This window comes from Botryllus schlosseri, chromosome 16 (assembly GCF_051294905.1).
Source record: "Botryllus schlosseri isolate E-star chromosome 16, Bs_hap1, whole genome shotgun sequence".
Classification (NCBI taxonomy): Eukaryota; Metazoa; Chordata; class Ascidiacea; order Stolidobranchia; family Styelidae; genus Botryllus; species Botryllus schlosseri.
Window position 1 is genome coordinate 12533574 of NC_137251.1, and position 27178 is coordinate 12560751.

The following is a 27178-nucleotide window of genomic DNA, read 5'->3' on the forward strand; positions in this document are numbered from 1 at the left end:
TATACGAAGATATACAAAATATGTGGCTGGCCCCTGGCTACGCTATTGCGTCGGAACTGATATTTTAGCCATCAACATCCCAAATTTCGCGGTCAGGCTAATCAAATTTTTAGTTGGCCTTCTAAGGTCATATTAAATTACCTGGGTAATTTGTTTCCTAATAATATAACTTATTTCGAAAATTACCTCGCGGGCCATACGGGTTGGCTACTCCTGGTCTAATCAGTGCTCGGTTTTGTCATCGAATGCCTCGAGACGCGGACCCTCATTTGTCTCCAACGTTTGCGATGTATATACTATACAAGCATTGTCAATTAGAATATTGTCAGTCTCTATTGTTACATTGCATTGTTCTATACCGTATTTGTGTTTATTTGTGACATGTATGGAGTTTTGAAGTTGTAATAGAATTGTATTCTGCCTGATCATTGGGATCAGTGATCATTTGCGGTATTTGAAGGGAAATCAGTAGCTTGTGAGATGGAAATGCACTCGGTCGAAAATACTGTTTATGGTTATTTATTCACTGCGAATTTGACCTGGTCTTGACAGGCTTCGGTTAGTGTTGGAACAGGCTTTTGTAAGAAACCGCTTACGTAATTTCGGTTAGTGTTCGTATTCTTCGCGGCGAACCTTTTGTGAAAGGTAATATCCATACTAATTTCAAGGGTTCGCACCATCCCTATTTATTGCTTTCGGATGCGGATTTACTGGGAGCGAACAGCACTTATGAAATCACACCGACAAGTGTTCGAAAGTGTTATGATTATACGGGCTACGGCAGTGGTTCCTTAACCACGAAGAAGACACTGTACCCCACAAGTTCCACCCAAGCAAGCGAATTTACAGCACAGCGTACATACACTGTAACTGTAAGCTCGTCGAATGCGATTTAGCCTGTTTGCAATGTATTTTAGCTTAGATTAGCATTGCTTATAACCGTGTATTTTTATAGAATTATTACCAATAACGATTATCCGAATGCGAATCAGTCAACTAGACCAAGCAATGGAAACATTGAGAGATGAATTTCAATGCAAAAATGTTGGATTTCATTGCGACGATGAAGAGTCTGAACGTTTTTACAGAACTGAGGTATATACTGTATTACGAAAAAGTCAATAAAGTACTTGAGCAGTAGGGTATGCAACGTCAAGTTCCATCATTTTCTTGTCACCATCGCCCGTTACAGATAGTAAAATGAACACTGCCGTTTTCAATTACATGTATTTGAATAGATATTCTTTTTTATCACTACTCAATACTTACCCAAATAGACGTGTCTTGCAATCAGGGATGAAACAGCACTTCGTCAGTCCCCCACCCACTAAAAAAAACACTTTGGTCTTGGCCCTCCCCCATAGGATGAAAAACCAGACCCCCTTCGCGAAGAGTCTTTTTACAACTAACAGGAAAAGCTCTTTTACTGTGAGAGACAACCAGTGCAGCGCGAACAAATTTCATATTTAGGATTGAATTTTGTCTATAATAGTGGTAATTATTCATGTAGCGATTCATTTTTATCCTGTCTTAGTTCACGCGGTCATATTTACTGTTAGAGCTGAGGGGGTGACTTCAAATAGCAAGCGAAGAACTATTTCGCGCCTATAGCCAATGGGCAATTGCCACTACACTGGGCACCAATTTTGAACGAAAAATTTGTTGACTTTGATTTTGCACTCGATTTAGGCTAATTTTGGCGTGCTGATTTCAAAAATGCCACTGGTTTTCTTCTATCACGTCAACTTTTTTCTCTACGACATATGCCCCAAATATGCAAATTTTCATAAATTTAGCCATATTATACTTTTCCATATCATATAAAAATCCACACTTTTAACATATAATAAGTTATATAGTCAAGGGCTCGATTAAATTATGTAGGAAAAGGTACTGGTATCGATCTAGGCCGATGTTTTCACCCATTTTTGGTTAGAGGATGCAATCATCCGAGGATATTTCACACACATATTTGATACAAACTACAGGATATGGCAAAAAAAAAATAAACATGACATTTGCTATCAGCTATAGCAGTGGTTCCCAACCTTTTTCTCCCCGTTACCCAAAACCAGACTTTCCAGACAGGTTTTTACCCCCCTCTTCCATCAAAACCACGTTTCATCACTAAACACTCAAAAACGATCGTCCAGTCCAGGATGGGAGTTTTACCTGAGGGAGAGACCGACCTGAGAAAAAGCGACATCAAGTTTGAAAGAGAAATAAATTGGTTTATCAGTGGAAAAAGGCTGCAGACGTTCGTTGCCAAGGAACAAATGCAAGCAAGGGATAGCAAACACCAAGACAACTGTCGTGGAATGACAAAGATAATATTCAATCAGTGCGAAGGTTGAGCTTGCATATCTACCACTAGCTTTGCAATTCTGGGTTTGGTTGTACTGAGGGCAATTCTTGCGTCGTTTTCGACATCCAGGCGATTCCGCTTTTTGGTTTTCAACCCTACAATGGTCGAAAATCCTTGTTCGCAACGATATGATGTCGAAAAGGAGATGAGAACATTCAATGCCCGTGTGGCCAATGTTGGTGCATCCTGAAGTCTTTCTATCCAGAATGCATCCAAATTCTTTTCTTTGAAATCAATTTTCAAGGCCTCACTCATTCTGAGGGCGATGAATTCCTCCTTGGCGGGAAAGTCATCGTCGTCCACTTGGCTGTCAAGACACCTGAACGGTTCAGTTAGCCATCCCATGTTAGTGGTGTCCAAATCCGGAAAATATTCTTCCATTTTCTCGACTAGCTGTCCCAAGTGGTCAGCTATGTTCCCTTTCAACGCCTCTGTGAAGTCGGGTTCATTCTCTGTCTCCAGGCCTTCGAGATACATGTCGAGCGTTGGAAACTGTGCCAGTACACCTCTGTTGACCCGCTTAATCCACAACTTCATCTTCGCGATAAATGCTGCTACAGCTTCTTTCGAGTGGATCACAGTCACACACTTGCCTTGAATTGACAGATTCCCTTTGTTCAACTCAACAAAAATATCGGCCAGGTAGCCAAGCTGGGCAATCCAATGGGGGTCTGAAAAGTATTCGGCCAAGCCCGACTTCTTTTCTATCAAGAAAATCTCAACAGCCTCACGAAGTTCAAACAAACGGGTGATCACTTTGCCACGAGATAGCCATCGCACCTCTGTGTGGTACAGTAATGCCTCATATTTTTGCCCCATCTCCTTGCACAGTTCCTTGAAAAGACGACTGTTCAACTCCTTCGCTTTTATGAAGTTTACAACCTTCACTGCTTGGTCGAACACTATTTTCAAGCTCTCCGGCAGAGATTTGGACGCAAGCGAGTAGCGGTGCAGTGCGCAATGATCCACATGAATGTCCGAGTTTTCCCGCTGCACAAAGCCCCTGAAACCGCGGTTTCCACCCATCATAGCGGGACAGCCGTCAACAGAGATTTGCTGCACATTGTTCCACTCCAAACCGTGCATGCCCAAGAAATCGTTCACAAGGTTGAAGATATCTTCTCCTTTCGTTGTTGTCTTCAAGTTCTTGGCAAGCAAAAATTCCTCCTTGACAGAGTACTCGTGAATGTATCGAACGTATCCGAGTAAAACTGCGCAGCTGCTTACATCCGTGGATTCATCGAACTGGAGAGAAAACATTTTGTGAGGACTTGCCTTCACTTCGGCAACGACTTGGGCAAGGATGTCAGCTGCAAGATCATCAACCCTTCTTCGAATTGTGGTGTTCGAGACTGATACTCCTTCCAGCTTCTTGGCCTGATCTTCCCCACACATTTTGGAAACGATCAACTTGGTACAAGGCATAATAAGGTCTTCTGCGATTGTGTGGTTCTTGGAACTTTTTGCAATTCGGTATGCCACCTCGTACGAAACTTCAACAGCGGCCGTTAGCTTCTCCGAAGCCATGCCACCTGATCCAAATTGAATGCCTCGAAGTTGCTTCGATTTGCCCTCAAAGTATCCTCGACTCTTTCCGGCCAGTAGCGGATGACGCTTCATGAGGTGCTCGTTCAGTTTTGACGGCTTTAGGCTTTCGTTGGTCAAAACTTTGAGACAAATGACACACTGTGGTCGATCGTCACCATTCAGTTGTGGTGTGTTTACAAAGCCGTGATTCAAAAACGCCTCTGCATAATGTCGCTTCTTGCCCGGCATAATGACAGTTCTTCTGAGGAGCGTAAAAAGCGGATGATTAGAGTGCATCAAATGCTAAGGTGAAGTAATGTGGTAATAAGGAACTTTTATCACACAAAGAATAAAATCTCTAACAAACTCAATTATAAACTGACCTATGAGCTATGAGAGCAGTCACGGAGGAAAAAAAACAACTTCAAGAAGTATAGGACCATAGCAATTTACAGCGTAGCTGGCATGGAAACTCCGTAAGCAATGTTGCGTTTTGCACTGCCTCCAGTGGTGGCGTACAGATGCTGCTGCTTCAACCTGCTTTAGTGTGTTTCTGGGTAATCTTCCAGCTGGGACCAGAGCACAAAAGTAAATGAAACTGGTATCAATCGAAAGCAAATTTCGCACTGATTCCAAAAACATAAGTGGAAATCCGGCCCGGGAACTGAAACCCTCTGAAAATTGACTTCAAAGTCTTAAATCGTCATTGTTTCACACAATGGGGTCGCCGGCCGACAATCGCCGATTAACTTTTCGTATGATTGTGACGCCACTGAGCGGAGATGAGCCGTGCTGTAACGCGTATCCCAATACCAGTACGGTAGTTCACGTCGTTGCGCAATGCGCATTTACACAACCGTCGATAAATACACGGTATAACACAGAAGCCTCCGCATATCATCGTAGAAGAAGTTACTTGACTATTTTTGGAAAAATGATGTCACTGATCTGTCAGCGTATGGAGTTGCAGTTGGAATTTCAACTTTTATAGTTAGGTCAGCAAAATTTGCACTCATTCTTGGTTCACATATTGTCAGTCTGTAGTTCATACATAAGTGCTCGGACTGCTCACTGTTCAATCAAGTTGTCACATTATGGCCACTGTAAATATGTTCTTTCTGGAGTATTTGCAATAACTGGATATAAATATACAGAATGTAAAAAATCAGGCAGGTTCCACTCGTTGGAATAATGTACACTCGGAATCTGCTTCAGCAGAATAGATGCAGTCATCACACAGAAGAAAACATTGCTTTTATATATCCTAATTTAGCAACTATTGAAATGATCTCCACAAGTATCGGAAGACAGCGTTAGTACGGCTAATGTTTACATCTCTGTTCTGAAATCTGAATGACGGCTAAAAAGTATTACGCTAGCGATAGGTGTCGCTGTAAACCACAACATCGATCGTATTCAGATGGAACTCTCCATGCCAGCTACGCTGTAAATTGCTATGATAGGACGGCGCCATTATGAAGTTTGGAAAAGCTGTGCACACCCACTGACGAAAGTCACCTTTGAATTTTTATATTTTTTTTCACAAAAGTACGAAGAAAACAATGAATACAACAATTATTTTTTTACTTAAAATCCGACCCCTTTTTACCCCCCCAAAAATGCCAAATTACCCCCGGGGGGTAATTTACCCCCAGGTTGGGAACCACTGAGCTATAGGTTCAATGCCCCATTCAGCTTATCCAGTGTAACCTGAAACTCCTATACGCTCGACAATTTGGATCAAGATGAAGATTTTAGGGATAGCAGGCCAAATGATGAAGATTTTGAAATCGAAGTTGATTCAGAACGTAGAGTAGTCCATCAACACGAGTTATTGATCTGACATAAGCTTGGGGACTTGGAATATAAATCTTTGGAACTTTTAACATCCTTATGAAGTGAGAAAAGATTACTTGGCAAGGTAGAGAAGGCATCTCACTTTCGATCAAGAGAAACAGCCTTTTCTTCGTAGGCCTACTTCCGGTAGCTTTGTGATATTGCCGTGATACTGGCATCGGCATGATACCGTTACCATGGATTACTGGATGAGTAAGGAATCCCGATTTACAAGTCCAGTGAATGGCAAATGCCTATAGGTAGCTCAAAAGGGATCCTAAAGTGTGCCATTCTCCAAGATGGCAAAGTCTTAGGTGCAGTAAGAATTGCACACTCAGTTAGTCTTCGTGAATAATACAGAAACATTAAGAGTAATACAGAAACATTGAATTATTGCAATATCACGAGCACGTTTGGATCATATGAGTCAGATTTGGATTATTGTGTTTTTTTGTGGTCAGACAATAAGGATACACATGCTGTAACCCTGATACACATGTGTCACTGCCATATGTTTATGTCGGAGAGCAGACTTCAAAAAATCTAAAATATCTAAATAATTTCCCTAGAAACCTTGACATAGTCAGAGATGGACAAGGAGAAAAGTCCATGCTCCAACATCTGAAGATGATTGGGGTAAGATATCAGAGGAGGTTGGAGCTTACATATGTTAGCTGACTATTGCTCGAGTATCAAACCAGACGACCTACAGAATTATACGTTATTAGCGTAAATTTGGACCCTGAAACTCGCACTTTATTTGACATGTAGAAGCAATTTCAGTTTAAATCAACCAAATATAGCAGTGCAAATGTTTATTTGAAGTCCATTGATTCACTTTCGACTGCTTGTGGTTTTTGAAACGTTTTATACAATAAACACAAAATATTGAAAATAGTGCTATTATATGGGTTATGAGACAATGTGGTGGGTGCCTAACTCAAAAAATTGACGTGATAGAGAAAAACGGAAGTCATTTTTGAATTCAGCGCCCATAAGTTAGTCAAAATCAATTGTCTGATCAAAGTCAACAAAAATAGTGTTGACCAGTGTTATATATATCGATGGTTTCGGTCAACATGTGGCGGCCATTTTCGGCCAGGTTTTATTTGGTAACACACTTCGCGAAGTTGCATGATGGCCAAAACTTCAGAAGTTTTGGTGTGACATGGAGCGGTAAATAAGTAAGTAAGTGATGCGGATTTAGCGAGTGAGTGAGTGAGTGAGTGAGTGAGTGAGTGAGTGAGTGAGTGAGTGAGTGAGTGAGTGAGTGAGTGAGTGATCGAGTGAGTGAGTGAGTGAGTGAGTGAGTGAGTGAGTGAGTGAGTGAGTGAGTGAGTGAGTGAGTGAGTGAGTGAGTGAGTGAGTGAGTGAGTGAGTGAGTGAGTGAGTGAGTGAGTGAGTGAGTGAGTGAGTGAGTGAGTGAGTGAGTGAGTGAGTGAGTGAGTGAGTGAGTGAGTGAGTGAGTGAGTGAGTGAGTGAGTGAGTGAGTGAGTGAGTGAGTGAGTGAGTGAGTGAGTGAGTGAGTGAGTGAGTGAGTGAGTGAGTGAGTGAGTGAGTGAGAGAGTGAGTGAGGGAGGGAGGGAGTGAGTGAGTGAGTGAGTGAAATAATTTCGATCCGCTTCGAGCTCGCCCCCCTCTCATCCCCCGTGTGGCAGTTACGGCTCAACTTACAATGGTTGTACTTCTAACTTTATCAGGGCGCATAAGCCAGACATATCGTGTGTCACTTCATTCTGCAGTAAACCGCTGACAGCATATATAAATTTACCGTGTGCGGAGAAGCACCATTAACTTTTGTACGCTGGTCATGGACATAGAACGCATACATTAAGCCGAAAATATACTGGCGTTACTTCTTTATAAACCATTGGTATATAGAAATTTCCCATATTTAAAGCAGCACCATCAGTATTTTGTACAGTGCGATTCTGTGAAAATTAACAATATTGTGCGATTTCATAAACCTTGCCATTCAGGATGCTGCAAAGCTGCAGTAGGCACCAAGAGCGATTGCATTGCAATAAAGTGTTGCCAGACAGTAGCTTATAACGTAGGCTACCATAACCGTTGTAGTGACGCGATGATTCTGGCGTAAACAACAAGCAACTAAGTTATGCAGATTCTAGATGTAAAGGTTTTTGCCGGCTCAATGAAACGATTTTTTGCCGACACTGCACGCCATTCATCGGGTATGCTTCCTGTGGCTTGAAAGCCGTAACAGGCACAACAGATAAATGTCTGGGACATCTGTAGACTCTCACTATACGACTCACGTGAGCACTAAAAATATCGTTTTGTTTTTCTACTTGCGAGAATTCAGGTCCATCCCAGAATTGAGAAACCATTATTTCATTCAAATAACAGGAATATACTCTTACAGGCATACTCATTATCATTAATACTACTTGAATTGCATCAATGACTATTCATACCTATCATGGGCTTACACGTAGTACACAGTTGATTACCATTGGGGAGAGTGCTAATGACTAAATTCTTTTTTCAGTATTCTCAAAACAGGCTGGTATATCTCATCTATCGCACCACAATGTTCGTGTATCAAGTCGGTTGGTTTCTGGCATATTATATCTATGGCGGAATAAACCGGTGGTGGAGAGTGAGGTTCAGTTTTTTGTTCCTGACGCAATGGGGAAATGCTCTCAACGTAGTCTATTTCACGCTGAGCTTTATCCTCGCATTCATTGGATATCGAAATGGACCCAACCGCATACAACAGCATCGTAATTGTAAGTACCGACGACTAATAAGCAATGCTCCTTCACATTTTCAACAAGTCTGAGCAAACAAACCATATCTCCCAGCGCGGTCCCTTGGACAACTCCCCGAAACCGATAGTCTTTATCCCCCACAGGGTGTTCAACTCAAGTAATGTGTAGCTTCGCCCCTAGATCCCCCTCCGTATATACGATTAATTCCATCATTGTCCTTGAAACACGCCATTTACAAGCACACATTCTCCCCCCGCAGCAAACGAGGCCCGGTATTGCGCGATTCAGGAACGAGCCGGAATATGTAACGGCGTACACCGGACCTAAGCATTTATTTTTTTTGGCTTACAACTTGGTGTGTTCTAGTCGCGCCAGGCGCGAACATATTTTGAGTCGAGGGATGACTTCTGTCAATAAATTGGTACTATGTACACCAGATCGAGGTCTCAAACACGCGGCCCGTGACGGCATTTTCAATTTCAAGTATTCGACAATACATATTTAGGTACAATATATCTTTTTTTTGGATTTAGGAACTTATAGTTAACTCTAAAACTTGAAATCCCAACAAACTTGACTATCGCATCACTCTTAACAGCTATTATGCGGTAGAAGATCAGCCATTGCGTCGCATTCCTAGTTTATGATGATAAAACATAGGGTTACCATATTTTGGAATCGGGAAAGCAGGAAACTTTTTCAAAATTTTCAAACTTAGAATACCGGAGTAAAATCTAGAAAAATGGTAAATTTTTCGCACTTCGTGGTCGGTTGACTAAAAATAAAAAAATAAAAAAGGTCAACTTTCTCGCTCAGCTCCCAAAATACAGTTAATTCTTTCTCATCATCAGTCGGTGGACTGAAAAAAAAATGTTCAACTTTCTCGCTCAGCTCCCAAATAACAGTTAATTTTTTTCTCATTATCAGTCGGTTGACTAAAAAATGGTCAATTTTCCTGCTCAGCTCCCGAAATACCCGCCTGTGCGTTAGTTCAGTGCTATTTTACGGTATCTCGGTCGAATTTTGCCCTATGTTTAACCAAAATTCTCAAAAAAGAAGACAAAATCTCAAAAAGGCGTCCTCGGAGGACATTTTTAAAAACCCGAAAAAGGAGGACAAATCCTCCTAAAGGAGGACGTATGGTAACCCTATAAAACATGACCCGTTGATGATTCGTCAATGAAAATTGTCATTTGGTTTGGTGCGACCTTTCGTAAAATTACTAGGGATGGTGTGAACGTATGGTTCACGTTCGCGTTCTGTGTGTGAACCTTAGAAATTTTGAGGTTCATGTTCACAAACGAACCTTGGTAGGTTCTGCACTGTGAACCTTTTTCATATATTACAATTTTCACTTCATTGTAGCATCTTTAGTTGAAATTTATTGTATTTCAACTGCGGGCCACTCTATGCATGGTACTGTCAACATAAAAAATCCAACACTTAACGAGCATGCACCTTGACAACCTCAAAAAATTTACTTGCTTTGTTACGAAAGTTTGCTCGAAATATCCAGCTTTCCGTTTGTGAATATTTAGTGACTCTCTGTTGTGAGCTTGACCCCCAATCACACAATACCAAAAGCGAAATACACTACATGTAGGTAGTTAGCGAATGATGCTTATTCAACCAATCAATGAAATTAATATCACTGTCTGATGCAAAAAATCTAGCAGGCGTACGGGGTCAATCTTGACTTCATGTGTTATTGTATCATAAAAACCAAATCCGTACGATTGGGGTGTTGGATACTGCTGTATAATTTTGTTAATTGGGTAATATCGGTAGCAAGTATAGAAACCCATTTTACACTCTGCTCAATATTAATGTAGCAATACTCGGACGCCGAATAGACTAAATTGTCCGGTCTGGCCTTGACCGTTAAGGCGTAAGCTTATATTCCCCTGCAAGTACTCGTCGAAATTGTTGGCAAAGCGACGATAGCGACGATAGTGATTTTATGGGCCCATGTTGATACATTTGGCTTCAGCATTATGGCATTATGTGACCCGAGTCGTCGCTGGGTATCGTGTACATTAATATAGGCTATCACTTCACGGAAATGTAAGGTTGGAATTAGCAAAATGACGTCACGTGACGTCATGAGGTTCACGTTCGTGTTCACACAGAACCTTTCGAAAAGGTTCGCGTTCACACGAGCCTGAACCTTTCAGAGGTTCACAGTTCACACCGCACCCCTAAAAATTACTCGATTTCGGATTGACTGGGTGATTAAATAAAAATGGCTCTAGTTGTGTCGGTTCAAACGTTAAAATCAGGGAAGGACTTGCAACTCGGAACGGTGACTTGGTAATACTACAGACGCAACAATCTAGGAAACTGCCATCGGGAATAGTAATATATCAGAAGGTCGTAGCTTGCGTTGCGTGGTATATCTAATCAGATCAGTATGGAAACCCTTGGCATTCTGTGACGTATTGTTGGTTACATCCTAGGTGTTGTTTGCTCTATTTATACATGTTAGTATCGGTGACGAGTAAGATAGTGGTAAGATCCACAGCTGTAACCACGATGGATTCTTCGGCGATTGGAGATTTTATTCCAGGGGTTCTTGAGCAGGGGTCCTTAGACCCCTTGGGGGCACGAAGCACCACATCAGGGGTACGTGATGCATTATGGAATTACGCCTATATATGCTGTGAAATATTTTCCGGACCAATTTATTCAACTGGAAAATTTTCTTCCCGCTATATGTGCGATTTTATGAGAATGGGCATTCTGATTTTAATATAGATAGGCTACCATCAGAAATTGTGTTGAAATGGGCAGGGGGTACGAGAAATCTTATTGAAAGCACAAGAGGTACCATCGCTAAACAGGTTAAGAAACAATGCTATTACGATGGCACAGTTACTATTATATTCAAGTCATTATTGATCTGCTCCGATAATAATCGCAGGCAAATATAAGGCTGATTTAATTTGGCTTAGGAACTGACAGTAACAATAGCCTACTTATCACGACTATATCAGAAACCCGGATTAGGCTACGCCGCTCAAATCCACTGATATCAGATTAATCTTCAGTAAATTTCAAAATATTCTACATAAAATGGTGACACGTCAATGCTCCACTGGCTACAATATTCTAACCCGACAGCTTTTACGATGTCATGATGCGTCCTCGCGGATGATGTTTATAACTCATTATTTAACAAATTATACCCAGCACAAAAACAATTTTATTCAAATATTTGAAAATGCGATTTTTCCGTGCCAAACGTGAATAGTACAATAGTAAATTAAATTTTCACAATGTTTTGGGAATGCGTGTATGCAAGGTACCGTATGAAATAACAAATTCCGTAATCTGTGTTACCACCGAAGCTCGTATTGCTATGCGTAATATAGACGACGTAGCTACGGAAACCGTATGAGATTGATGCTCTTTTCGCGAGCGGTTACAAATAGGCCTACATTCTTTGCATCTATCATATGGATTTGATAAAAGATGACTGCACTGCATGCAACTTGTATGCAGGTCGCATCACATTCCGATCGATCGTGTGGCTCCTACACTCAGTTGGTCAAACAGGTGCCGTTATAATTACAGTTGTTTATTGGATTTCTTGGGCTTTGTTGGCAGCTCCGGGAGCATTAGATGATCCATTCAACATCCATTATCACGCAATCAACACTGTCCTGTATCTCATCGAAATTTTCGTCGTTGCTTTCCCTATGCGGCTTTTGCATTTCATATACCCGGTGATATTTGGATTCGCGTACCTAGTGGCTACTCTAATTTACCACATGACCGGAATCACGTCGGCCGTCTATCCTATTCTGAACTGGAACAACCCCGGGATCGTAGTCGCTTGTGCTGTATCACTTATATTTTTGTGTGGTATCGTTCATTTCATCATGTATTTACTGCATATGTTAAGAAGATGGCTAAAGAAAAACTACTTTTCGACTCAGCCTCAACGTGAGTCAAATTATAACCCCACTTCTCCGTAGAAAAAAGTTTCACAATATATAGGTACAGATATGCTTACGATGATGCAGTGGATCAGAATACATTCACAGTTCCATATGATAGACCAATAATTTTGCGTCGTTTGCCTTTTGTCAATTGCAGTCTGCCAGAAGCATTTATCACATGAAATGTTGTTTCGTTTGCGCGAGGTATGGGGTGTGTGACTGGGATTTTATGATTTTGGGGGATAATAGAAATTTAGGTTGGCACAAGAACATTTTCGTTTTCCACCTTCATCACGCAGAACTTGGCCATCGTTTCCAAAGTGCAGTGTGGCGTATCTGATCAAGTATCAGGTGGTCAATAACGAAGCGCGCTGGAATTTTAGGTGAAAATGGGGTGGGTCGCCCCTTTGGATGTTAAATTCAGGAAATGGCCTGGATGGGTTTCCAGCTTCAGGACATAGTAGCATCGTGATTGCAAAAGAGGAAATAAGCAAACCTAGACACTTCGTAATCCACTTACTAGCGTCGACAGGGTCAAGTTCACCTATAACCATAACGACCGACAGAGATAGAGAGATAGAGAACTAATCGTAAAGAATTGGAATTACTTGCCTACCAAAATATGCCAGTCACACATGTGCGGAGACTCAATACTACGCCTTAAAATAAAATAAGGCAATACGGCGATACCACACATTATGGAGACGCAGGCATCGCGACACGGAAACATGGCGAAATCACGCGATTCACGTATATATATAGCGTTTCCTGTTATTGCAAACGTGGTTCGACGTTCTCTATCACATCTGGGCGTTTTGACATGCGAATATCTGTCACAATTTTTCTGGCGCAAGATCGAACTTAACGGAACTATCGTTGACTCAGTCTCGAGCAGGGTTGTAATGACTCGAGTCGCGATTTGTTGGAGACTCGACTTGACTCGAGTAATTTTTCCAAATACGTAAAACGACTCGACTCAACCCGAGTCAATTTTTGTATTGACTCGACTTGCACTCGAGTCATTGTGCATGACTCGAACCAAGTCACCTGATTCGCGACTAGGACGGCCAAGACAGACATTTCATTGTAACTTCGAAGAATAGTAAAGTTACCACAGTATTGGTATTTCGTTTATTAGTCCTGATCCTTGGAAAATAGGGCCAGAAACTTTAAAGACTGAGGAAAATTACTATATCATGAATGCGAGTCATTCTATATCACTCGAGCAGAGTTGAAAAAAATGGATTGAACCGGATTGAACTGAAAACTGAACAGTGAACATAATGACTCAAACCCGGACTCGACCCTCTACTAGCTAACTTGGACTCTGACTTGACTCGGAGGTTAATTGAAAATGACTCGACTCGTCTCGAGTCAAACTATAAAAATGAGATTGACTTGTGACTCGGAACCTTATGACTTGGTTACATCCCTGGTTTCGAGCATCTTGAGGATTTTATAATTTCAATAATATTTCGTGTAAACAATTTTTGACGAACCCTTTGAAAATGGCCATTCCTTATTGGCAAATGTTAAGGGAACCGCAAAGTATTCATGGACTGAATCTGAAAAATGTTTTTGATTCGTTGTTTTTGTGTGTGTTTTGGTAACTTTTTCCTGCAACTACAAGGAAATATAAAATGTTGTTAAATTTAAACGTAACAATTTTACTTTCGTTTTTATTGCCGGCAATATATGTCGTATTTTTGGGTGCTGAAAATATGGTAGCCCCATCAACGCGTGCACGGCAATGTTTGGAAACAGTTACTTGTAACATTAATTGTTACGTCATACTTTGCTCTATCGACTCTATGTTGAACCTGTACTATACGCATACGACGTACGTGGGTTACGTAATCACTAATAGCGGTACATCTTTTACAGTGTACGACTTTTTCGGAGCTCTGAAATAGGTATCGCCTATACTCGCACTACCTACTCAAGTCTTTTTAACTATTCGTACTTGAGAGATTTTTAGCCAAATTGCACTGTACTCGCTAAGATGAGAATTGCAATTTCGAAGCCATACCGTCAAAAAGTATGCGACGTCTTCACCAAACACTCCTTTTTAAACATTTTACCCAAGTAGAGAGAGAGATATGATATTCTTTTTCGCCTGCACCATCGAGATGCTTTTGACGACGGAGTTGCGATACGGCCCCATGAGGTCATCTAGTCTGCGCCCCCGTTTTTTCTCCTCCATGCTGTCCGTAATTGCTGAGCGCCTAGCAGGATAGCTGCGGATACCAATTTTCAAGTATTTGGTATGACCCGGGATCGAACCCACGACCTACCGCCCGAGAAGCCGGACGCATAACCATTACACTATCTCGACAAGTACTTTTCATATATTCGTTTTCTACTTTAGCTTGACCCAGTTTTGACATGTGTCTTGGCCACCTCTTCTTCTAATTGTAGAGTGGAAATGATGAATAGAAATTTATTGCTTCTTCTACTCGACCATCGACTGCTCGACCTCCTTTGAGACTTCTGCACGGATCACGGTATGAAGACTGAGGCGGGCTGTTAGGTATAGGGTGACGTTTCTCAAGGTATATACATAGGATCAAACGAGTTGCGTCCATATGAAAATGCAGATTAATAAAAGAATTCTCGCTCGCAGAGAGATTTTAGTATGTTCAAAATTTCGAAATATATTGTTCATGAAGACATATAGTATTGCACTAGAGTCACATAGAGTTAAGTCGCGACATCGATCGATTATGGTCATTCCTCGATGAACTGGACGTAACTATGAGGTTTCAATGAAGAGATTGAGTGAGTATAGATTTACAAATGGGATATTTTGCGCCCGTGAGATAACAATGCTGTCTGGCTCTTTTTCTCTTGAGCTACTCTCTCGTTTCGCCAGACAGCATTGTTGCGTCCCAATGCCAATCTCCATAACAATGAAAAATTCGAGGCTGATTGTGGGAGTTCCAGGGCCACGAGCGGAATAAAATTGATATTTTCGTAATCAGTGCAGAGTCAGCTTTCGACTGATACCTGTTTTACCAAATTTAATGCTCGGCAAGCCGGTCAAAAATGACCGTCAAATTGCCTGTAGCCAAATGAAAATTGTGACGTGATACAATTTCACTGAGACGTGAGATTTGCCTGTGTCGACAGTCGACACCATATAGGACACTATGGTTTCAGTGCCGATGTATTAGGTCAATATAACTACCGATGAATTTACTGATGCATGATTGGGACTGATGAGCGCGAGCGCCAACTACCGGCGGCTCATGCTACGACCGCGACTACAAATCGACTGCTGCGATGAGATGAACCGGGCGAATACGAGCGCCAACTAACGACGGCTTCTACTACGACCTCGACTACAAATCCGACTTCGGTAACGGCTGACACGTAATGACAAGATGATGGGGAAAGGTTTTCTTTTATGGAATTATTGCTATTTTATGTACATACTTGAATAAAAATGACGCAAACGGTGGATATTGAGGCGGCACCACAAAACCTTTCCTTCGTAATCGTCTAAAATAGCCGACTCTCAAGATAAAGAGATCATAATAGCGACGCATACAAAATAGCCGAGAGACGAATGTTATGAGAGTGAATTATTCAATATAAACCAAGCTAACCCTAACGTAACACGCAACCCCCAAATCGATCACAGGAAAGCAAGATAACTATATACCCTAACCCCAGCCCAAGCCAACCCTAACATTAACTCGCTATGTTGAATGGATCGCTGTTATGGCACTCGCTATTACGATATTGGTAGCGGCTATTTTGATCATCAGCAAAATTGAATTTGATGAATTTGCGCATGGGTTAGTGCGTGCCAGGATTCTCGGCGAACAAATAGTGACAATATTTATATAGATACGGATGATGTGCGGCCTTCAGATATTCGAAGTCGTCGTTTTGTTACCGACAGTACATTGAATCCTCCGTTGAAAGACAATTAACTGATAATATGACCTGGTAAATATTACATCGGTTTGTGTAGCTCATAAACTTCGCACACGATTCGTTTCCGTATGGCAACCTGAGCGAACCTATTCTTTTGTCAACAGTTGTATAGCCTATACTGCATTTCTAGATTTGTCGTTGCGAGTTCTGACAGACCTGCGTTGGGTTTGGAATATTTTCTATGTTGATTGAATCCGGGTGGATTTGAAGTGAGACTTGGCAGGCGTCAGATCAGTTGTTCCCAACGTGTGCGATATCACCCCCCCCCGCTTAGAAACAAGGGGCGAAAATACCAAAGGGGGCGACTTGGTGCGAAAATGTCAGTTAAATATATTCAATAAACACGGCCAAAAATGCACGTGACGACGGCTTATTCTCAATATCACGCGGAAAAGACGCGGAAACCGGTTTTCCAAGCAGCACGTACTCGAAAAAATTAAGTTTTTTTAGTTAATTCACCAGCGATCATAGTTAGGAGAATAAATTCCCCGTTTATATGTTTTCATTTTCGGTGCCGTAAATATTGGGGGTGGGCGAAAATTTGTGTCGAGATAGATAAGGGGGGCGATGAGTCGAAAGAGGTTGGGAACCACTGTTAGATGATGAGGGATATTTGAGGGAAGAGGGTTCAACGATCTAATCTACACTACGCCGTGTGTCACTCATAGGTATATAATAAGGATGGGACGTATGTCAGCACAAAGAATCCTTGCATTTGCCATATTTCGGTCTTGCGACTTCCAATACATTGCACTCAATAACCATAATCTCAGCAATGCATATGAAATTCTTCTGGCCGAAATTCTTGCATAAATATGCCCTATATATTGGGTAGAGTTTGGATTCGGAAATAGCGCGATCTCCGCGATCTGAGGAATATTATTCAGCTGCTTCCTCACGAGGTTTGCTGACTTCTTAATGATGTGGAGTTGCTCAGAATAAGGAGCCCGGGATGCATGGTAGTGTTATGATAAGCTAAAATCTATGGAAATTCACTTAGAACAGCATATCATTCATACACCGTAAGCTCATCCGCAACAATGGCGAGTATTTTCGATATATTTTAGCTAAGCTTGACGATGCTCATAGAACAAAGCTATAGAATCCTCAACGAATAGACGAACGCAACTCAACCAGGTAGACTGCAGCCAAGATGACAAGACTGAGAGAAGAATTTCGATGCAAAAAATTTGGATTCTATTGCGATTATGAGGATGCCAAACTTTTCTATAGAACAGAGGTATTGGAATGATAACAATAGTTAATAGCTAGGGATGGTTTCAACGTAAGGTGAGGTACACGTTCGCGTTCTGTGTGTGAACCTCAGAAATTTGAAGGTTCGTGTTCACAAACGAACCTTGGTAGGTTCTGCACTGTGAACCTTTTCATGAATTCCAATTTTGACCGTCATTATAACATCTTTTGTTGTAAATTCGTTCCATTTAAACTTAGGACCACTCTCTGCATAGTGTTGGCAGCTAGGAAATAAATTCAGCACTAAACAAGCATGCACCTTACCCTTTTCAATAATTTGAATTGCTTTTGTTAAATAAGTATACTCAAAATATTCAGCTTTCCGTTTGTGAATATTTAGTGACTCCCTGCTGCGAGTTTGGTCCGCAATAATAATCGGTATCAATGATTGACATCAACGAAATAGATATAAACAATGCATCGTTGTCTCATGTAAAAGGTACAGCAGGCTTATTGGATTTGTCTTCAGTGGATATGGGTATTGTATCATAAAGTTAGTGTTGCTTACAAAATGCGCTTTTACTTCAGCATTGCGGCTTAATGTTGCCTGAGTCGTCGCTAGATATCGTGGACATTAAAACTTTATGGAAATGTAGGGTTGGAATTAGAAATATGACGTCGCGTGACGTCATAGGTTCACGTCCGCGTTCACATATACAGAACCTTTCAAAAAGGTTCGCGGTCACACCATCCCTATTAATAGTTATGTAGGGAATGAAAATTAAACCATCATGATTTATAGTCTATATGTACCAATTGTACTTTACTAATACTGACATAAATGCATTGTTGCACACCGTATCTCAAATAGGTATATGTTCTCCATTATTGTACCAAACTATAGCTAAATTTAGATAGCATACCGGTGGTCACTTGTCAGTAGCATGGTAATATAGGCTAATATCCTGTTTCAGATGCTCTCTCCTTAGCACTATACTTGATACTGCTACTACGTCAATAGTACATGAATGCGATCCCTAGTAGCGTCTACTTTTCAAATTTTGTCAAGTAGAAAGTAGGCTACTCGATGGAGTGACTTTCATTACTTTGATGAGTGAAATTTTCTTGACCACTAGCGGAACATATGTAATCGGTAGCACGACCGTGACGTGATGACTTTTGCGTTGATAGCAAATAGGGTCAACTGACATCTGGGCATACAGCACTTGAGCGTGTGGTGTGGAGTTATGGATCAAATATGACAGGGGAAGGCTCAATTTCGGGGCTAGGGTCGGGGTTACAAAGTCGCATGCTCAAATGTCACCTTACATTACGTCATATGCTCAAATGACCGGTAACCATAAATTGGCATTTACCAATTCCGTAAGCTGCCGTATGAAATTATAAATTAATGTTTGGATGGCGTAGTCCCAAACTAGACGTTTTATGTATACTAAACATCTATTTGTTCATTTCATTTCTTTATATCCCTAAACAGCTGACCACACTTCATGTGAGCAATTAATATATCCCTGCCCTAACTCCTTTTTCAGTACTCTGAAAACAGGCTGGTGTATCTCATCTACCGCGCTGCAATGTTCCTTTATCAAATCGGATGGTTCCTGGCATATTACATCTACGGAGGAATCAATAATCCGTCGGGTATACAGTTCAGCTATTTGTACCTGACGTTATGGGGAAATGCCATCAACGCAATCTATTTCATGCTGAGCTTGATTCTCGCAATCATCGGATACGTGAATAGAGGCAACTTCATGATAGATTGTAAGTTGATTATAAGCCAGCAAATCCAAACTGAACTTTCAGTTTTTAGGGTCGCAGTTAGGGATGGTGTGAACGTAAGGTTCACGTTCGCGTTCTGTGTGTGAACCTTAGAAATTTAGAGGTTCACGTTCGCAAACGAACCTTGGTGGGTTCTGCACTGTGAACCTTTTTCATATATTATAATTTCCACTTCAATATAACATTTTTGGTTGAAAGTTATTGCATTTCAACTACGGGCAACTATATGCATGACGCTGGCAGCATAAAAAATCAACACTAAACGAGCACGCACCTTGACAATCTCAACAAGTTTTACTTGCATTGTTACACAACATCAATAGCTAAATACACTACATGTAGGCAGTCAGCGAATGATGCTTACTCAACCAATCAATGAAGTTGATATCGTTGTCTTATGTAAAAAATCTAGCAGGCGTAGGGAGTCAATCTTGATTTTATGTTGATTGTGTCATAAAAACCAAATCCGTGCGATTGGAGTGTTGGCTACTGCTGTATAACATGTTAATGCGGTAATATCGGTAGCAAGTATGGAAACCCATTTAACACTTCGTTCAATATCAACGTAGCAATACTCAGACGCCGAATACATTGTCCGGTCTGGCCGAGACCGTTACGACGAAAGCTTTTATTCCCTTGCAAGTCCTCGTCGAACTTTTTGGCGAAGCGACTGAAGATATTGATTTTATGGGAGTATTAAATCATTTGATTTCCCCAGTTGATACATTTGGCAACGCTTAAAACGTCAATATGTACTTCAGCATTATGGCATTATGTGGGCCGAGTCGTCGTTAGGTTTCGTGTGCAATGATATAGGCCAGTGGTCGGGAACCTATGGCTCGCGAGCCATATATGGCTCTTTTGGGTATAAGATATGGCTCTTTGGCAAATTTTTAATTTTGTACTTAATTTGATCGATATTGCAGCAACTTGTTAGTAAATTTTCTTAACGGCCAGAATAATTATTCTCGTAGCAGCATAAACACGTATTTGAGAGGTCAAGCCGGTTGCGTATCCATGGTTAATAGGGCTCGGACCCGTTTACAAAATCCTAAAATTTATGTTGCTGTAGCGCCAGCGACCAATATCCCTCGCGAATTCAATGTACCGGCATCGGCCGCTGCGTAGTCTTGGAGTGTACCATACGTTGGTTGACTAAGAGAGTAGCAGACATGGGGACGCCTATATGACAATTTACTTTTCAAATACACATTGTCTTCTTGATCGACACTGCGAAATAAACTGCCTTGGAAGTGACATTCCAATTACAAATCCAAATTACGAAAGACGCTTCGCTATCCACGTCCAAATTGATAAGTAGCTTTCTAGTACTGCCGTTAAAATGTAAGCGTGTAGTGCAGCGTGTATGTCCGCGCCTAAGTGAAAAGTCGATCAAGATTTATTTTCGGAATCAGTGCTATAGTTATACTAGATTAATATAAGATATTATAAATTCTAGTTATACTAGATTAATATAAGATATTATAAATTCTGAGCAATTTACGATGAATTGCGCTATCACAGGATGATTAGTAGCCTACGTGTTTTTACAGAGAAAATATGGCGCACACGACGAATACCATGTAGTGAGTTTGAATTAGTACTACCATGACGTCACGAATTTTCAATTGTGACGTAACAACTGATTGACATGTGTGGTTCTTTGGGAGTTGAAATGGAAAATATAGGGCTAACATGGCTCTTCAGACGAAAAAGGTTCCCGACCACTGATATAGGCTATCACTTCACTAAAATGAAGGGTTGGGATTAGCAATATGACGTCACGTGACGTCATGAGGTTCACGTTCGCGTTCACACTGAACCATTAACAAAGGTTCGCGTTCACACGAACCTGAACCTTTCAAAGGTTCACACCCTCCCTAGTCGCAGTAATCGTCTTACCACCGCAATTGCGATACACATTAATCCTGACGCAGATATGATAACTTTTACAATATTGTAAATGATAATTATTATAATATGTGGTGAGTATAATGATAACACTACAGATGAACCATGGATGAATCTTTTGCACACAGGGAATCGGCATATTTATCGTACGATAACCAATATTATCGCACTGTACCAAATATAACCTCGCCAATTCCCCTGTGTCCTATTCAATTTCGTTAAACATAGCTTTGCAATTGTAGCTATTTTAAAGAGCACGTCCATAAAATATTATTTCTTTACAATTTGTTTGCAGATTCAAAAGGTCTGATCGTGTTTCGTTCGATTGTGTGGACTCTTCACTCAGTTGGTCAAACAGGCGCCATTATAATAACCATCGTGTATTGGGTGGCACTAGCGCCAGCGGCAGCCCCGGGGACGTTAGACGATCCATTCAACATTCATCAGCACGCAATCAATTCCGTCGTGTATCTCATCGAAATTTTTGTCGTCGCATTTCCAATGCATGTTCTGCATTTCGTATACCCGATGATATTTGGTGTTGTGTACATCGTGGCTACTCTTATTTACCACGCCACCGGGATAACCTCGGCCGTCTACCCTATTTTGAATTGGCAAGACAGCCCTGGAGTCGCCGTCGGATATAGCGTGGGATGCATCGTGGGATGTAGCGTGATTCATTTCGTCATGTATTTACTGCATGCTGTAAGAAGATGGCTCAACAAAAAATGCTGTTCCACTCGGGATCCACTTACGTCAAACCGTCACCTTGCTTACACTAATTCCGGGTTCGCTATGGAGAATAACAATGAGAAAAGTTTGCCCTATGGTGCAGCATGAGGGATCCAGCTACGTTGTCATCAAATCCACTATCGCTGTCAAGTATATATATTTCCAACGTGTTCACGAAAGTGTCTGGTTGCCGTTCATTCACGCCATTGCATTTCTGCGACTTTCCTTGTAGGCTCGGTCAGTCTATCTGTATTTGATTTTCCCTTTCGGATTTACATGACTTGTTTCTTACATATCTTGAAGTATTACACACGATCGATTCAGATACTGTTGCCTATCGCCACATCGCGAACGATGATTCTGTCATTTGCATATCAATCAAACACAATCGCATCACTTGCAGATTCATTTAGAGTTGCGTACTTCTAGTTAAGGTAGTATGACTACAGGCAAAACGCATATTGACAAAAAGTCCAGACTTACCCGATGCGTCTCGTTCCGTTCTCATAGCCTAAATCGCAAAAACGGAATGGAATTGACCCCATTCGCATAGGTGCTTTGGAGCAATCCGTCAGAGTGGTCCCTAACCGTTTGGTCGTTGTGAACCGGACCAACAGTGAGATAGTTCTTTGGTCCGTCAATGGGCAATGAAGAGACGTGTATCGATCTCGATTTACGTGCATTTAACGCCAATTTAAAATATAATAACATACAGCAAAGCGAAGTGGAGTAATTCAGGTTAACAAGATTTTCAATCAATCAATCAATCAATCAATCAACGAGTGCCCGTAGTCTTGAGACGGCTCAACGTGCGCTGACAATAACGACAACCGTTCATTTGCTTTGTTGTGTTCGTAGAGAAACATGTGTACCACAAGTTACACGTCGCAAATGACAGCAGGGTTAGTAAGCGCTGCGGCGGCGATTAGGAACAATACGAGCCCCGGTAGATAAAATGAACATATTGAGCAATGAACATCTCCGTGATCACTTGAAGCTCAGACACATTACAAATTATAAACAATTTACATTCGAAACGTGGCCTATTTAGATAACAGTGAATCTAGAGTCTGATAACGTCGCAGGCTACTGTATCATTAGAAACTGATAAAATGGCAATGACACAATCCAATCTGTGAACTTATTAGCAGAATTGGAATCATAGTTGGTTGAAATTCTTTGCATTTCAACTTCGGAACACTATATGCATGGCGCTGACAGCATAAAAAAATAAACACTAAACGAGCATGCACCTTGCCAATCTCGGAAACTTTACTCGCTTTGTTTCAAAAGTTTGCTTGAAATAATCAGCTTTCCGTTTGTGAATATTTACTGACTTTCTGCTGTGAGCTTGACCCGCAATCACACAACATCAAGAACAAAATACACTACATGTAGGTAGTCAGCGAATGATGATGATTATTCAACCAATAAATGAACTTTATATAAAGAACGCATCGTCGAGTAATGTAAAAAATCTAGAAGACGTACGTGATCCATCTTGATTTGATATGTTTATTGTGTCCTAAAAACTAAATCCTTGCGATTGGGGTGTTGGCTACTGTATAAAATATGGTAAAGTATACAATTCAAATTATAATTATTAAATGTGATTTACTTGATCCACTCAAGTATAGGTTAATGTAAAGATTTCCAAGTTGGTGAACGAGCTAGTGTTTTATTCATAACTTTATCTAAAACTGAAACTGTTAAGTACGAGTAAAAGTATAGTCTAAAACCGTAGTCACTTTTTATGGGGCGAGACTCAATAGCGAAGTAGGACTAGTACATATTGGAGTACTCAAGTAGGTTTTGGCAGCTTGCACTATACTTAATCAAGTGATTGTCTATTTATAATGCATCTACTTCTACTTCAGAGTTTTCAGTTTTTCGGCAAACTACACCTTCAATATACTTATTTTTTTACTCGCTTGGAAATCACCACTCCTTGTACTCGACTATAAACTTACTGGTAATAAAATGCTGAAATGTACTTTCTTTAATGGCCATGATGAACGGCATCAGTTTCGTCTATACCCTACAATGCATTTTCGCGGTACAGAATGACTCATCGTTATGAAATAGAGCAAAAATATATCGAAAATTTGCGAAGTCCCTCTATGCGATATTTGAGTTTTACAAATTACCCTTCGTAATGTGCCCGCATGTTGAATATATTATCGTAAAACCTCGTAAAATTCCATTCCAAGCGCTACGGCTTTACCTCGAGCGAACAAGTATTTCGGATTTTATGGGTGAAATAACCTTCCTTATGTTAAGTTAACATAGAGGAGAATAAATCGAAAGAAGTTGCAGAGTCCCGTAGGCATCGAGACACAGCTCAAGGTCAGAACACAGCCCAATAACGAGGGTTTCGACTGGAATATTCTAGGACCAAGCCGAACCATTGTAAAAGTGACATTTCTTCGTTTATGCGTATAAAATTGCATAAGTAAAAGTTAGAATTCTAGGTCTAATTTTGCTTAATATTGAAACTGTCTTGAACTTGAAGCGGTCCTCTATTTTAAGCATTTAAGTATGTGGTGCATGTAGGCAAAACCTACTCGAGTATTGTGTCTTTAGTTATCAACTCTGAAAGCTGGCACAGTTTGTGGCAATTTGTATAGTTCGCGCTTACCTTATGTCGAAAACAAGAGTTACTTAACAACATTTCGAGTCGTGATGATGAATAATTTTTTAAAACTCAAATATAGCGTATCGGGACTTCGTGAATTTTTCGAGTACTTTTCCTTTTCTATCTACTTTACAAGATTCAGTGTAGGAGTTTAGTAGAAGTGTGAGAGTTAAGTAGAAGTCGTTTTCTATCTACTTTATGAAATTAAATGTAATATTTCCCCAATCGGTAGGGAACAACGTCCACATCATAACAGAGCAATGCCGACTTTTGTGTAAATTCTGTTATGCATTTAGTTAGCAACTCTGAAAGCTAGTACGATTTTAGTTATTTGTACAACATCGACATTTGCGCATTTCGAACTTACATTATGTCGAAAACAAGAGTTACTTAACAACATCTCGACTCATAGGTATGAATAATTTTTGAAAACTCCAATATAGGCTTTCGGAACTTCGTGAATTTTTGATTAGCTTCCCATTTCAATATACTTTACAAGACTCAGTGTAGAAGTTTAGTAGAAGTGTAAGAGTTTACGGTATGGATCTACATCAAAATCATCACAGAGCAATACCGACTTTTGCGTAAATTCTTTTATGCGTTTGATTAGATTGCAGAGCTCATGGGCCGTATGCAAACTCGACTTTCATACTGAATTAATTACTTAATCATCGAATGACAACCCTGAAACTTGGCGCAGTGTTTGAAGATATCGTCACGATATAGAATGCGAAACCTTGTCTCCTAGATCAATATCGAACACGATCAAAATCAACATGGATCAATAGCAACTTTTGCGTAAAATCCGTTTTGCGCTATAGGCTAGTTCTAGTTCACCGCGCACCTATACAATGTACAATTGTACATAGTGGAATTAAAGTTTGTGGTTCAGTGTAAGAGTGCGCAGTGGTTTACTGAGAGTAGTTCTAATTTACGAAAGCCATGATGTGAAAGTGCTCATTACGCTGAAGAAGATAGTATTCCAGGGAATGACGTACATGCGGCTAATCTATTACTATTGGTATAATCTCTGGTTTCACGTAACTGCGGCCCATTTGTTTATAACCTTAGGGATCGCGTGCATGCGGCGAATGTGTTTGTATCACCATAACCCCGAGATTCGAGCGCCTACGGCTAATTCGTTTCAATTGCTTTATCCTTGGGATTCACGTATATGAGACTAATGTGTTTACTTTAGAATCGCGTTCATGCGATTGATCTGTTTCCATCGCTCCAACCTTGGGAATCGCTTGCCTGCGTCTAATGAAAATAAGTCGTAAAATGTGGAGACTGCAGAAACCGTAACCATACGATCCCTCTACGCTCGAAATCATATTTAGATTGATTAATTAGTGATGATGTATTTATCAATGTACTATCACAACCCTCGCGAACATACATAGTCTTGAATACGCATAAAATCATGTTTAACTGATACAGACGGATGAGTTATCTCCGGGCAATAGAGTGATATACCCGCACATAGTTGAGTAGGGTATTACCATAGTGTATATTCAAAAAAGCATTCAGTTGTACTGCGAGCTGAAAATAAGTCGTAAACGTGGAGACCTCGAGAGTTTTACAAATTATCCTTCGAAATGTGCCACATGTTGGACATTGGCCAGAACCTCATCATAAAATTCCACTCCAAGCGCCAAGGCTTTAACTCGAGCGAACGAGTATTTCGGATTTTATGAGTGAAATGACCTTCCTAATGTTAAATTAGCATAGGGGAGAATAAGTCGAAAAAAAATGCAGAGTCCCGTAGGCATCGAGACACAGCTCAGGGTCAGAGCGCAATCCAATAGCGAAGGCTTCGAGTGGAATAGTATAGGAGCCAAGCCGAACCATTGTAAAAGTGACGTTTATTCGTTTATGCGTATAAAATTACATCAGTAAAAGTTAGTATTCCAGGTCTGTTTTTGCTTAATACTGAAACTGTCTTGAAGTTGAAGCAGTCCTATATTTTAGATACTTGAGTATTTGGTGCATGTAGGCAAAAACTTACTTGAGTATTCTGTCTTTATTTACCAACTCTGAAAGCTAGCACAGGTTGTGGTACTTTGTATGACATCGAAATTTGTACACTTCGCGCTTACCTTATGTCGAAAACATAAGTTATTTAACAACATCTCGACTCATAGAGATGAATGATTTTTTAAAACTCCAATATAGGGTATCGGGCCTTCGTGTATTTTTCGACTAGTTTTCTTTTTCATATCTACTTTACTTACAAGATTCAGTGTAGAAGTTTAGTAGAAATGTAAGAGTTTAGTAGAAGTAGTTTTCCGGGCTTAAATAGCAAAATACTTGTATAATGTACATCTTAGAGCACTCAAGTAAAGCTACGATGTCTGAGAAATCTTATAAATTACGGTAGAAGTAGCTATTCCCGAGTAAGTAAAACTTAGAGTTCTAGGTCTAATTTTGCTTAATAATGAAACTGTCTTGAAGTTGAAGCGGTCCTATATCTTAAACACATAAGTATTTGGTGCATGTAGGTAAAACCTACTTGAGTACTGTGTCTTTAGTTATCAACTCTGAAAAGTGGCACAGTTTG

General features: G+C 40.6%; 2 protein-coding genes across 2 annotated transcripts; both read left to right on the plus strand.

Moving 5' to 3' along the window:
* The first annotated feature begins 383 nt into the window (after window positions 1-383).
* LOC145458887 (protein rolling stone-like) lies at window positions 384-13762 on the plus strand. Its single transcript, XM_080337387.1, has 3 exons — window positions 384-1095; window positions 8238-8478; window positions 11962-13762. The coding sequence occupies exons 1-3, from the start codon at window positions 982-984 to the stop codon at window positions 12435-12437; spliced, it is 831 nt and encodes a 276-aa protein (XP_080193513.1). The 5' UTR covers window positions 384-981; the 3' UTR covers window positions 12438-13762.
* A 2334-nt stretch (window positions 13763-16096) lies between these two features.
* On the plus strand, window positions 16097-22702 carry LOC145458886 (protein rolling stone-like). The gene is made up of 4 exons (XM_080337386.1): window positions 16097-16662; window positions 17411-17583; window positions 19091-19322; window positions 21547-22702. Exons 2-4 carry the CDS (start codon window positions 17497-17499, stop codon window positions 22089-22091), a joined length of 864 nt encoding a protein of 287 aa, XP_080193512.1. The 5' UTR covers window positions 16097-16662; window positions 17411-17496; the 3' UTR covers window positions 22092-22702.
* The last annotated feature ends 4476 nt before the right edge of the window (window positions 22703-27178 follow it).

Bases quoted from the DNA above. Each gene is read 5' to 3' on its own strand.
- LOC145458887 (XM_080337387.1), top strand. From the start codon at position 982: ATGCGAATCAGTCAACTAGACCAAGCAATGGAAACATTGAGAGATGAA. The intron at 1,096-8,237 runs GTATATACTGTA...TTCTTTTTTCAG, and splicing joins AACGTTTTTACAGAACTGAG to TATTCTCAAAACAGGCTGGT. The intron at 8,479-11,961 runs GTAAGTACCGAC...ACTTGTATGCAG, and splicing joins CATACAACAGCATCGTAATT to GTCGCATCACATTCCGATCG.
- LOC145458886 (XM_080337386.1), top strand. From the start codon at position 17,497: ATGACAAGACTGAGAGAAGAATTTCGATGCAAAAAATTTGGATTCTAT. The intron at 17,584-19,090 runs GTATTGGAATGA...CTCCTTTTTCAG, and splicing joins AACTTTTCTATAGAACAGAG to TACTCTGAAAACAGGCTGGT. The intron at 19,323-21,546 runs GTAAGTTGATTA...ATTTGTTTGCAG, and splicing joins AGGCAACTTCATGATAGATT to ATTCAAAAGGTCTGATCGTG.